We start from the raw sequence: 14591 nt of genomic DNA on the forward strand, positions 1-14591 counted from the left end.
AATGATAATTAGTGGACGTATTGATTGTGATGTTCAGGAATTGGAAGTGGATGGTTTAAAAGTTTCTGTCCCACAAATTAATAAAGAAAAATGCCTTGCACCTAATTTGCATAAAGTGTGTCAGTTAATATTTCCCTTGATGCTGAAACAGTGACAACAATGGATTTAGGTTTGGTATCAATGGATAAAGAAGGAAATCAAGACATAATTTCTCACAAGCATTCATGAGAATGTGGGGCAAAATAAGGATTGAAAATACTTGCCTAAAATTGTTATCCTTTTAGACCAAGAGTACAAATTGATTCCTTACTCAGAAGGTTTAACGGGATTCTAGTTTATTTAAGATGGTTTCAGAAAATAGTTATAAATTTGAAATGTTTGCAAAGAAGTGAATTTTGTTTTGAAAAAAGGACAACAGTTGTTCTATCACTTCACTGCCAACAAGCAAATGCTTCACTAATATCTACAATTCCATTACTTTATTAACTGTTGATGAACAATCACCTATGGTGGTCCCATTTTAGCCTTATTTTACCTTTTTTAGTTTTATTTCTTATTTTCCTAACTATGTATATCTGTAAAGTAGAATAACTTTAGTCCTTATTTTCTCTTTTTTTTGTGTCTAAGGCTTGTACTCGGGTATTTGTACCTAAGATACAACTGTGCGTTGAAGGCACGGCACACTTTTCACTGTACCGCGTACTCCTTTTGTGACTTCAGTACACGTGACAATAAACCTAATTCTAATTTCCATTTCCAGTCACCATTTGATTCCCACTCCATGAGATCACCTTCGAACATTTTGTCAGCATCTTCTTCCCCTCATTGAAATACCAGTCTCTCACGAATTAGTCAGTTTACTGTATTGACAGTTCATCCCACCCTCTGCAGCTTCTTCTGAAAGCACAGTGCACAGCGTGGGCCATTTATTTAGTCTATTATTTTAATCAACCTAGAAAGCTGTTTGTCTCTTTCACTTTCTACAGGCACTTTCCATTTAGAAAAGACTCTTGGAGGCAATCTTCCAATGCCTTGTCTTTGTAAATGACAAACAGCAGCATCTCTCACTTTGTCTGCTTTATCTCTACCCTTTACTTTTCATCTTCTAGTTCAGCACTGAGTTTATTTTGGAAAGTCTATAGCAGTCAGTTAATTTTTGTGGCAGGTCATAATTGGTAAGATGGTGTTTTCAAAAAGTTTTTGCTTTGCTCTGCACTGTGCTATTAATACAATCAAGACTAGACCACCGCTTGAAGAAGAAAAACATTTTATGTTTTCAGGAGAGGTGTGGAGAAATGGGGTTTGACTAAGTAGGTGAAATATGGAATTCATATCAGCTGGGGTACAAAGCATTTCCCTTTAACGTGCTGTGACTGTAGTGCAGAGGAACATGTTTATGAGATACAAGTTGACTGCACAGAGCCAGTAACCCAAGAGCTTTGAGAAGGGTGAGGACAGTCTAGAAAAAGATCTTCCACAATTGCCAAGAAGCCATTAATCAAACACAAGGCACACTCCAATGAGCAACTGCTTGACAATCCTTGACAAATATGGCATTGTATGTGATAGGAGAAAAGGTTCCAAATGAAGAGTAGGGGATGCAAAATCGTTTGTGATAATTCAAAATCAGCATAGCCTACGGACAGAAACAGGGAGTTATGCAACAGCAACAATATATTCATCGTGGAGCTTGGGCAAGATTGTCCACTTTTCTTTCATGCGGCTTTCATTGCTCCAGTTACCTTATTCCCAGAGCTGACAATCATTGCAGCAACTACATGGATGTCCTGTCTTTGTCAATTGCAGAAGTGTAGTTCAGGTGCCGAAGGCAAGCATCTGCATTAGAAATGTTGTATGCATGCAAGATGCCATTACTTGTGAGCAGTGGTTAAGAAATAGGTCTAATTCTGTATAGCAGTTCAAGATCTAGACTTTATGAAACTAGTTTCACATGAACTTAGTAAAGGCACACATGGTCCTGCCTCACAGTCAGGTGCTTTTTGCAGATAAAGGGTGAGTACAGCAGTACTAACTGAATTCATGGAATGATGGAATCCTCACAGTGTGGAAGCCAGTGATTTGGCATATTGAACCAACACTACTCCTCTGAAGCTCATCCCAGACCCAACCCTCATCCCTGTGACCCTGCATTTCCCATGGCTAAGCCACCTAGCCTACATGTCCCTGGACCCTATGGGGCAATTCAGCATGACCAATCCACCTAACTGGCACATCTTTGGACTGTTGGAGGAAACTGAAGCACCTGAAGGGAACCCACGCAGACAGTCACCCAAGGGTGGAATTGAGCCCAGGTGTCCGGCACTGTGAGGCAACAGTGCTAACCACTGAGCTACTGTGCCAAGCGCACCCCCCCTCCCAATTGGTGCAGTCTTGGTTGGCCAAAGGGCCTGCTCTTGTGTCTGTACTGTTCTTTGTTCTTTTAAGAACCAACATTTCAGCTCAACACTACCCAACCTGCATCACATTCTGTCCTGCGTTGAACAATTTCTGTGAATGTTTCACCATTTTATTATGATAAAGACACTATATAGATGCAAGCTGTTATGAAGAGTCTTTGTTCCTTCTTTATTTCATGATTTTCTCAATGCTTTTTTGTTTAGTTAATAAACAATTCCCGAAAATCTTAGAAGAAATCAAGCTTTTTATTTATTCTCCCACAGAAATGTGGATGCCGATATCTGGGCCAGCATTGGTTACCCATTCCCTATTACCCTTGGGAAGTTAGCGGTGAGCCACTTCCTTGAAATACTGCATTTCCTGTGGTGTGAGTGCTATTGGGAAGAGAGTTGCAGATATTGACCCAGCGACAGTGAAGGAACATGATATAGTTCCAAATCAGGATGAGACGTGGCTTGCTGAGGAACTTGCAGGTTGTGGTGTTGCTCTGTATCTGCAGCATTACCTGCTGTCCGTTTTAAGTTCCTATGTGTTTGCTGCCTATGTCCTCCTAGGCGTTAGAGGCCTCAGGTTTGGAAGGTACTGCCTCGGGAGCCTTGGTGTTACTGAGAGTCAGTGGTGGAGGGAATGGGTGCTAGTGGATGAGGTGTCAATCAACTGGGCTGCTTTGTCACAGATAGCATCAATGGCTACCAAGCATCAGTGATGGAGGAGTGAACGTTTGAAATGGTGGATGGTCTACTTTGTCCTGGATGATGTCGGGCTTCTTGCATGTGGTTGGAGCTGCACTCATCCAGCCAATGCTTATCCTCAACTGCTGTGTATCTTTCCTTCCCTCTCTCCAGGCTTCCTTTATATTCTCTGATCACCTTGTCAACATATTTTGGCAGATTTTTGTACAGCTGCCAGTGGCTGTGACTTACAGTCCAGGGAGATAACAGAGAGTTCCATGATCTTATCTTGCAGCTTCAGAAGAGAAGGAACAGGAGGTGGAGCAGGATGTAATGAACATGTACAGCAACACTTGTGACACATGAGCGTCACTGGCTGAGCCAATATTTATTGCCTGTCCCTAGTTGCCCTTGAGAAGGTGGTGGTGAGCTGCCTTCTTGAAACAATGCTGTCCACGTGCTGTAGATTGATGCCCCTGGGGAGGAAATTCCGGGATTTTAACCCAGAGACAGCAAAGGAACGGCAATGTACTTCCAAGTCAGGTAGGTGAGTGGCTTGGAGGGAACTTGCAAGTGATGGTGGTCCCATATATCTGCTGCCCTTGTCCTTCTAGATGGGAGTGGTCGTAGGTTTGGAAGATGCTGTCTGAAGATCTTTGGTGAATTTCTGCAGTGCATCTTGTAGATAGTACATACAGCTGCTACTGAGTGTCAGTGGTGGAGGGAGTGGAAGACTGTGGGTGTAGTGCCAATCAAGCAGGCTGCTTTGTCCTAAAGAGTTGGCACAAACAACAGTAAATCTCTTTAATGCACATCACTTACGTCACTGGCTAATAATTTTGTGAATGACGTCAGTGGGCCCCCACTGAGTGGTAACACCCCCAAGTGTATATCCATATGAGGATGAAAGTCAGTTTATCATGTTGGACATTAAAAAAAGCTAATAGTTAATGAGAATATGACACAAACCCCTGACAAAGACTGTAATAGACCAAACAGGATCTCCAGCGATAACGCCTGGAAACACCAACTGCGGGACAAAAGCATGGCTTGTGTTTACTGCTCCAATAAATATTTCAATGCACTTCATATAAAATTAGGATTGGACATTTTATCAGTTGATATCCTGCATTTTAACCAGTCATGCAGGTTTAACAGCACTTTTTTTCCATGATCCATCTCCAATATCTTCGTCACCAAGAAAGCAAAGTGAAAATAAAAAATAAACAGAATGTTTCCTTTGCATGAGAACACTTGACATTTTTGTAGTTTTCACTTTTGTGCCACTTAAGAGGATTCTCTCTTCAGTTTTATTAATAGGTGTTTGTTTCTCCCTCTTTATTTGTTCATGTGGGCATGTTGCTCATCCCTCATTACTGCTCAAACAGAGTGGCTTACTCAGCCACTTCAGAGGGCAGCTAAGAGTCACCCATATTGCAGTGGGTCTGGAGTCATGTGTAAGGCCAGACCAGGTAAGGACAGCAGATTTGCTTCTCTGAAGAATATCATTGAGACAGATGGGTTTTTACGACAATAAGTGCTTCATAGCCACTCCAACTGAACTAGCTTTCAATTCCAGATGTTATTAATTGAATTTAGATTCCACCAGCTGTTGTGCTGGGATTTGAGCCCATGTTCACAAGCAACATTCTGGGCTTTAGTTTCACTTGCCAGTGACCTTAGCACTGCACCACCACCTCCCCATGACACTGTCACTTTGACTCCAGCGGCGTATTTTCCCTGATGTGACAGTGCTTACATTAAGTTGACAGGAGTTGGTTCATCCATCGAATGTGCAAGGGAGTGTGGAGAGGGTAGGTGAATAGCATTTCGTGAATGGCTCCTTCGGAGGGCCAGAATGGGCACGATGGAAAAATGGCCTTCCTTTCAATTGTAACAATTCTGTGATACTGTCATTCTAAGGGTCGTTTGTTTCTGCTACAGAGTACTTTCCTGAAGTTCGCTTGCAATTTTGTCCTGGGAGGTTAGTTTTCAACTCACAGGCTCCCCAGGACAATCTTGCAAGCATGGTGATCCCGTATAGAGTAAGTTGGTTTGAACAGCAGCGATCAGTGTTGGCAACCTTTCTGTGCATACTGAGTTCCCACCCTGAGCATTAACCAATGGCATGGTATAGTAGGAGCTTGGCTGGGGTATCAACCTTCTGCTCAATGCAACAGTCTCAATGTCTCATTAGCATGAGCCTGCCTGTTTTGCAGTCTTGTTCAGAAGCACCACCAACAAAGAATACTGGAAACAGTCTGCAGGTCAGGGAGCATCCACGGAGAGAGCAACAGACGTCATTTTTTGATGAAGGGGGAAGGAGAGGGTATATCTCTGACCGGGTGGAACAGAAGGGAGGTTGAAAAGGATAGTGGTGGAAGAGAGAAGGCGATGGAAAATTTGAAGTAACAGAAGATGGATCTTGAGGAGATGCAATTGAGGTATTTTGAGGAGAATATCAAAACCCTATTTCAAGCTGAGCCACAGAAATATTCATCGTTGCCTGATAGTCGCCTGGATACCTGAGTGCACAAATCAGCCAATTTTCCAGCACTTATCCTCACTGCCTCAATCACAAACACAAAAACAGATGTGATTTAAAAATGGAGAAGGGAAGCAATCGCAGAGCTTGGGTTCGCAGCAGGGGTGCAGCTTAACTAGTTTGCTCCTTTGCGAAGAGCTAGCACAAAGCCGATGGGTGAAATGGCATCCTTCACTGCTGAGTGGTTGTGTGGATAGTGGGATTGTTCCTGGAGAAGCCAAGCTTGGACTGAAGTTGATTTTTTTGTTTCTCTTTTCTTTCTGCAGCTGATGCAGCAACAAGCAGCTATAATGGCAGCCACCACCCACACTGGATACCTGAACCCCACCGCTGCCTTCCCCACTGCACAGATGCACCACATGGCTGCGATCAACCTGAACGGACTGGCGGCTGCGCCACTCACACCCACATCAGGTAAGGCCCCCCCCATTCACCTTGGCAGTATACCTGAGGGCAAGGGCCTGTTCACTTGGTCTAACCCACCTGCCGGAAATGCTCTGGTCCCCTCGCTTGGGAGGAAAAAGCCAGTCAGCCAATGTGTAAAGGACCACCCCCCGCCACAGCCCTTTCATGCCAGCTGCGCCCCCCTGCCCCTGCAACACCAGATAAAATATAGATGTGACCAGCATTACCTCTCAGCTGTGCAGGCAGCCAAAATGTTCCAGACAGTGCAATAAACTAGCTGCACATGTGTACCACTTGCTACAGGACATGCATCTACATTGGTGACCTTAAAGCGACCCCACAGAGAAAACAGAGGCCATATACAACTAAATTTGTGTAGCACATGACAGGCACACATGCAGTTGTGCACACGCTTCCGTGTGCAGGCGCACACACACACATATACACACACACACAAGCTCATGCACACATACACACACATACAGAGGCCCATGCATACATACAGGCAGACATAAACACACACACACATACACTCAAAGAGTCACAGACAGACACACATGTGCATACAGACAGGTGTAAACACATGGCACAGGCACACCTATCTCTGTCTCAGATACATTCAATGACCTGGGCTACACAGCTGTCTGTGCATTGAGTTCCACAGATTCATCATGCCCTAATTGAGGAAATTCATCATCTCAGTTCTAAAGGGTTGTCCCTTCACTCGGAGTCCATGTCCTCGGGTCTTAGTCTCTCCTACTAGTGGAAATATCTCCTCCATGTCTACTGTATTCAGGCCTTTCAGTGTTCTGTACATTTCAACGATATCTTGCCCCATCCTTCAAAATTCCACTGCTCATATCACAAACCCTCCAAACCCGGGATCATTCTTGTAAACCTCCTGTGGACCCTGTCAAAGGCCAGTGCACCCTTCCTTAGCAATGGGACTGAAAACCATAAGACCATAAGACGTAGGAGTGGAAGTAAGGCCATTCGGCCCATCAAGTCCACTCCGCCATTTAAATCGTGGCTGATGGGCATTTCAGCACCACTTCCCTGCACTCTCCCCGTAGCCCTTGATTCCTCCTGAGATCAAGAATTTGTCGATCTCTGCCTTGAAGGCATCCAACGTCCCGGCCTCCACTGCACTCCATGGCAATGAATTCCACAAGCCCGCCACTCTCTGGCTGAAGAAATGTCATCTCATTTTAGTTTTAAATTTAGCCCCTCTAATTTTAAGGCTGTGCCTACGGGTCCTAGTCTCCCTGCCTAACAGAAACAACTTCCTCGCGTCCACCCCTTCTAAACCATACATTATCTTATAAGCTTCTATTAGATCTCCCCTCAACCTTCTAAACTCTAATGAGTACAATCCCAGGATCCTTAGCCGTTCATCGTACGTTAAACCTACCATTCCAGGGATCATCCGTGTGAATCTCTGCTGCTCATAATGTTCCAAATGCATGGGTCTGAGTAGAACCTGACACAGCTTCAGCAGTTTATCTCTGCTGCTGTGTTCTAGTCCAGTTGAAATGAATGCTAACATCACATTTGTCTTCTTAACTGTCAACTGAACCTACATGTTAATCACAGTAGAATCATGAACTAGGACTCCCAAGTCCATCTGTCATTCAGATTTCTGAAGACTTTCTCCATTTAGGAAATGGTCTATGTCTCTATTCTTCCTACCAAAGCGCAGAACCTCACACTTTCCCACATTGCATGCTATCTGCCACTTCTTTGCCCGCTCTCCTCACGTGTCGAAGTCCTTCTGCACCCTTCCTGCTTCAGACAGCTCAGTATTTGGTGGAAGGAGAATTTTGGGCACTGGGGAGAGAGCTGATAGTTGTGGCTATCTGGATAGCGCTGCATTCCCCTTGACTCTGCAGAAATATAAAGAAACAATGCTACTTTGTCACTTAGAGCCATAGAGGTCTACAGCATGGAAACAGACCCTGTCCCATCCACGTACCTGTCCAAATGTTTCTTAAATGACAAAACTGTACTCACCACCACCACTACCTCTGGCAGCCCATTGCAGGCACTCACCACCCTCTGTGTGGAAAAATTACTCCCCTGGACCTTTTTGTATCTCTCCCCTCTTCCCTTAAACCTGGACCTATGCTGTCCAGTTTTAGACTCCACTACCATGGGGAAAAGCTGTTGGCTATCTATCTTATCTGTACCTTTCATGATTTCATAGAACTCTGTAAGGTCACCCCTCAGTTCTCCAGAGGAATAAATCCCAGCCTATCCAACCCCTCCTCACAACTCAAACCTTCCAGCCCAGGTAGCATCCTAGAAAATTTCTTCTGCACTCTTTCTAGTTTAATAATATCCTTTCTATAGAAGGGTGACCAGAGCTGCATGCACTACTCCAAATGTGGCCTCACCGATGTCTTGTACAGCTGCAGCAAGACATCCCAACTCCTATACTCGATGCTCTGACCAATGAAAACAGCATGCCTGTAAGGTTCATTAAGACCTGCAACTTTAGCTGTTCTGAGATAACAAAGTGTGAAGCTGGATGAACACAGCAGGCCAAGCAGCATCTCAGGAGCACTGCTTGGCCTGCTGTGTTCATCCAGCTCCACACTTTGTTATCTTGGATTCTCCAGCATCTGCAGTTCCCATTATCTCTGATACAACTTTAGCTGTTCTATCCTTGGTTATAATAGGCGTGAATTGTTCATGTGAGGAGCCTTCCAGCTGCCTAACCGTTCTGTGAATGAAACTATATAAATGAAAAGGATTGTTGTTGATACATTTCGTCCAGCGACATCTCAAAACTGCGTCGGCCTCCTAGCATAAGACTGCAGTTTGCATCCTGAACATAGATTGCATTGGAGGCAGGCAGATAACAGGCCAGCTTGAGGAAGGCCACCAGGAAAGTGGCAGCTTGCGGGATGTGGGAAGATGGCTGCATAGGAGTAAAAGGGGGGGCCTTTTCAGTGTCACAGCACCATTTTCAGAACTACTAGTGGTGTTTGCTAAAAGTTCATTGGTTGGGTTTAGGGTGGGGGGTTAGATGGGGAGGAGTCGGGTGTTTCGATAGAAGCTGTCACCCAGCAGCTCCTATCCAACAACACAACATTGTAGATAAACTCTTCCAGCACATGCTGAGTGGGGTTGAAAGCACTGACCTCCAGATTGCTCTGTGGACTGAATTCTGGGAACTCCTGTCAGAGCCTACTCTCCATGATAGCCCTTCCCCCTACATTCAGGCATCAGCGAACTGGCGCAGCTCTTGCACCCACCCCTCGATGACCCACCGCTTGCCTGTTCTCACCTCACTACCTGCCCTTCACCCACCGCTTGCCTGTTCTCACCTCACTACCTGCCCTTCACCCACCGCTTGCCTGTTCTCACCTCACTACCTGCCCCCTCACCCACCGCTTGCCTGTTTTCTACTCACTACCTGCCCCTGACACACCGCTTGCCTGTTCCGTCCTCACTACCTGCCCCTCACCCACCACTTGCCTGTTCTCTACTCACTACCTGCCCCCCTCGCCCACCACTTGCCTGTTCTCACCTCACTACCTGCCCCCCTCACCCACTGCTTGCCTGTTCTCTACTCACTACCTGCCCCCTCACCCACCGCTTGCCTGTTCTCTACTCACTACCTGCCCCCCCACCCACCGCTTGCCTGTTCTCACCTCACTACCTGCCCCCCTCACCCACTGCTTGCCTGTTCTCTACTCACTACCTGCTCCCCTCACCCACTGCTGGTGGAATCAAACCCATACTCCTTCCGCTGTGAGGCCGCAGTGCTAATCACTGAGCCACCGTGCTGCTTTCAACAAGGTAATTCAAGAAAACTTGAGCATTGTCTTAAAACTCTCTTGGAATGTTCTTATTCAGAGCTGGTTGGGCAGGGGGAGGAATGGGGAAGCCTGCCTGTCTCTGTGGGGTCAGTCAGTATTGGGAAATCATGCCCATTCTCCTGGGAAGTGTCCAAGCTGAGGTAGTATCCCTCTGGAGGAGCTGGAAGGCACTGAGTTGAAGAGGAAGATGAAATGTTTGCACTGCTTTTGCTTTCAGGGTTGTCCTCTCCTCCTGGGATTGCGGCTCCTGCTGTGCCCAGTATTGTATCTCCGATGGGGGTGAATGGCTACACAGGCCTCTCCACTCAGCACAATGGGCACCCCACAGTAGAGGCTGTCTACGCTAATGGCATCCACCCGTACACAGGTTTGTACAATCTTCAACCTCGAGACAAATCTTGGCTTTCGCTTTCCCACAAGATGAATGATTGCATTGTGCCATGAAGTAGCTTCTCTGCAACAAGTGATTTCGTTGTAAAATAATGTGTAGCCTGCCTTAAAACTGCTTGGCGACATAAACTACATCAATGAAAAATGTGACTGTCTATGAATTTTTATTGAATGAAACATTGTCCAAATAGTGTTTGGAGAAGATAAATTACATTATGACAATCAGGAGCATGCACTAATCTCTCTCTCTTCTTCTTTCCATCCCTTCTACCCTCATTCTTTCCCTCCTTTTATTCTAATTTCTTTTTCATTCCTTTCTCCCACTGTTTTCTCGTTTTGTATTTTTGCTCTCTTTTTCCTCCTGCTTATTCTGTTTCTTTGCTATAATTCATTTCCTGTTTTCATCTGTTTCCCTCCAACATATATTAAAACTTTTCTCTTCTGTGTCCTTTGAGTTGAACTTCCTGAAATCTGATTCTTTGCTTACTTTGTGAATTATTTAAATTCTCGCTGTCTATCATTTTCTCTCATTCCCATTTCGCTCTTTTTCACACTCTATTTTTATCCTTTTGTTCACTCTACTTTTATCTTGTTTCTTTCATTCTCTTACTTGTTCCCCTTTTTCAATCTCATTCTCCCTTTGGCTTTCTCTGATATCCCCCTTTTTGCATCTCTATTTCTGCTTTGGATTCATTCTTTTTATTTTCACATGCTTCCCCATTTTTTCTATTTAAAAATAATTGCTGCTTTTCTATTGTTATCCTCTCTCTCACCTTCTCTTCATCCCTCCTATCTTCTATCTTTTACCTTCTCACCATATTTCTTGTTTCTTAATGTCTCTCATCTCTCCGGCCTTTCAACTTTTCTCTATTACTCCTGCCTTTTCCACTTCCTGTTTATCTCTCTTGTCTCTCTCACTTTCCCTCAATCTCTCCCAACTTCTGTCCATCTCTCCCATCTCCCACCTTCTCTCCATCCATACAATCTCTCACCTTCTGTCTCCCTCTCTCCCATCTCCCACTTTCTCTCCATCTATGTAATCTCTTGCCTTCTGTCTCCCTCTCTCCCGTCTCTCACCTTCTCTCCATCTCTACAATCATTCACCTTCTCTTTCTCTCACACACCTCCCACCTGCTCTCCATCTCTACGATTTCTCACCTCTCTCTCTCCCATCCACCATCTTCTCTCCATCTCTCACCTTCTGTCTCCCCCGTCTCCATCTTGTCTCTGTCTCTCCCATTTTGTTTCTAGCACAAAGTCCATCTGCAGCTGATGCCTTGCAGCAGGCTTTCACTGGGGTTCAGCAGTACACTGGTAACGACATTTCTCATTTGCTTGTATTCTTTTAAATAGGCGCTATGTTTTCTGCTAAAGCTTGCCACCCTTTTGGACTTTACAGAGTTGATTAACTCTTGCTGTTACGTGTGCTTTCTGTGAACACTGAATGGAAATTTATCCTTCCAAACCTCTTAGGCTAGAAGTATTGCTGATATTCCAATTCATCAGTTCATTATCCAAAGTTTTACGGGAAAAAATGGAGCCAGGGAAATGAGGTGGACCAGTGGTTCACTCTCTAGACTGCTCAAGCAGGGCTGTGAGCTGGTCAGGCAAGGATAGTCTGATGGAGAAGCAATGACGGTCAGGAAGCGATATGATTGAATCTTTCTACAGGAATAATCTCCTGCTAGTAGATTTTTTCTTAAATAACCAAAAATATTTTTTCAAGAACAGTGGCAGGATACCAAGGCACAGATGGATCTAGGTGTTTAAGTGCCTGAATCACACCATGTTAGTGTGCAGGCACAGCAAGTGATTCAGGAGGCTGAGCTGCTATCCTCCGTTATAGAGTCATAGACTCATACAGCATGGGAACAGACCCTTCAGTCCAAGCGATCCACGCTGAGCACAGTTCCAAATTAAACTAGTCCCACCTGTCTCCACCTGACCATGTCCCTCTAAACCTTGCCTATTCATGTACTTACTCAAATGTTTTTTAAACATTGTAATTTTACCCACGTCCACCACATCCTCAGGAAGTTCATTCCACACGTGAACCACCTTCTGTTTAGAGAAATTGTCCCGCATGTCTTTCTCCTCCTACCTTTAAAATGTGCCCCGTAGCCTTGAAATCCCCCACCCTAAAGAAAAGATACCTACCGTTAACCCTATCTATATCCTTCAGGATTTTATAAACTTCTATGAGGTCACCTCTGAACCTCCTATACTTCAGTGAGAAAAGTCCCAGTCTATCCAGCCTTTCTTTATAATTCAAACCTTCCATACCCAACAACATGCTGGTAAATCTCTTCTGAACCCTCTCCAGCTTGATAATATCCTTCTTCTAAACTGGGCAACCAGAACTGGACACAATACTCTAGAAGAGGCTCACCAATGTCTTGTGCAACATTAATATGTCTTCCCAACCCCTATACTCAAAGGGCTGAGCAATGACGGCAAGTGTGCCAAACGCCTTTTTAACCACCCTGTCTGTGTGTGACGCAAACTTCAAAAAATTATTTACCTGAGCCCATAGGTCTTTCTGTTCTGCAACACTGTCCAACAAGAGAAGTTGAACACTTAAGTAAGAATAAGATGAAGAACTGTGGAAGCTAAGGATCTGAAATGAAAGCAGAACAAAAATCGAAATTGCTGGAGAAACTCAGCAGATCTGGTCGCATTGTGGAAAGAGAATCAAAGTTAATAGTTTGCATCTAGTCATTGCTCTTCAAAACAAGTAGTTCTCAAGAAGAGTCACCAGACTCAAGACATTAACTCTGTTTTGCTATGTCCATAGATGCTGCCAGTCCTTGGGAATTTCTCCAGCAATTTTTGTTTTTGTATTGAAGCAAGGATGTTATGCTTCAGCTGAACGGTGTATTGGTGAAATGACATCTCAAATATTTTAAAGATAATGGGTGTGGGGGATATATCGTTGTTAGGCAAATGGAATCAAAGATTATTAGATGTAGATGGGAACATGGAATTTGGAATAGAAACCGAAACGGATCAGTCATGATTTTAGTGAAGCAAACTCGACAGGCCAAATGGTCTACCTCTGCTCCTAATGTTTGTAAATGGTTCGGGAATGACAGGCAGGGAAAAATATGGAAGCGTTTTCCACAACTGTCATAAAAGAGGTTTGTTTGATGCATTCAACAGATTATTCTCTTTTCTGTCTTCTTTTTGATGAAAAGCCATGTATCCAACAGCGATTGCCCAGATCAGTCAAGCATTTCCACAGCCACCTCCAGTCATTACACAGCAAAGGGAAGGTGAGTCATGGCAACAAATCTCCGAGGCCATAACACCCGCAAACTTTACCGAAGACACTTCCAATCAGTTCCACATCAGCTACAGCGCAGACTGCTCTTGTTGAAGGGCACACAACTATTCTGGCAATAAGCTTTAATAGAACACAGACCAAACTCTACCAGTTCCACCTTCCGCTGACTGTCTGTGTTGAGTTTGCTCATCCTCCCTGTGTCTGCGTGGGTTTCCTCCGGGTGCTCCGGCTTCCTCCCACAGTCCAAAGATGTGCAGACTAGGTGGATTGGCCATATTGAAATTGTCTATAGTTTTCAGGTATGTTTAGGCTAGTTGTTTTAGCCATGGGAAATGTGGGGTTGCAGGTTAGAGTAGGGGACTGGGTCTGAGTGGGATCCTCTTCAGAAAGTCAGTGCAGGTTTAATGGGCTGAATGGCCTCTTTCTGTACTTTAGGGGCTCTTTGCTTCTATGAGCTCACACTTGCAAAGTCCCAAACAAAGGGTCTGCTGTTTGATATGTTTTTCTGACTAGGCAGCTCTTGCTAAACAATCGTGAATGTATCGATGGCTACACCAGCAACCAGTGTAAAGTTGAGGTTGTTAGGTGTCTTGCTTACGGTGGTTAGGAATGACATATCATCATACAGTGGGGTTCATTCTCTGCTGGCACAAGGAATATGTTAAAAACCCACACCTTGTTTGGAATTACCCCAGAGCTTGGGAACCTATTGCTTTCTCCACATCAATGCGTCTAGTTGACCTAACAACCAATCAGCACCCCTTTCTCCTGTTGAATAAATCACTGTGATTGTTTGAAATTTGGCTTTCTTGCATTTGTCCTGATGGCTCCAAGATAAACAGCTCCAGCAACATGTCTCTCTCTTTTTCAGCAAGATTCAGGTTCTGTACAACCAGGCACCTGTTGGTCATCCACCGTTTGAAGGTGCTTCATGAGAGGGTGGTCAAACAATACTTGGCACCATGCCACATAATAGGGCAGCGTGACCAAAAAGCTTGATGAAGGGCTTAGATCTTCGGAGGTGACCGAAACGAGGGGGAGAGGTGGAGAGGTTT

The 14591-nt window shown here is 44.6% G+C and overlaps 1 protein-coding gene across 3 annotated transcripts in view; it reads left to right on the forward strand.

The window, feature by feature from the left end:
• LOC125465819 (CUGBP Elav-like family member 4) overlaps positions 1–14591 on the forward strand; it is a 489416-nt gene that overhangs the window by 450611 nt on the left and 24214 nt on the right. For all 3 annotated transcript variants that reach the window (XM_059638580.1, XM_059638579.1, XM_059638581.1), the window contains 4 exons: positions 5901–6048; positions 10081–10230; positions 11505–11567; positions 13448–13525. In XM_059638580.1, the coding sequence (XP_059494563.1) occupies positions 5901–6048; positions 10081–10230; positions 11505–11567; positions 13448–13525 (439 nt within the window). The remainder of the gene's footprint in view (positions 1–5900; positions 6049–10080; positions 10231–11504; positions 11568–13447; positions 13526–14591) is intronic.

The sequence above is a fragment of the Stegostoma tigrinum genome, chromosome 30 (genome assembly GCF_030684315.1).
Source record: "Stegostoma tigrinum isolate sSteTig4 chromosome 30, sSteTig4.hap1, whole genome shotgun sequence".
Classification (NCBI taxonomy): domain Eukaryota; kingdom Metazoa; phylum Chordata; class Chondrichthyes; order Orectolobiformes; family Stegostomatidae; genus Stegostoma; species Stegostoma tigrinum.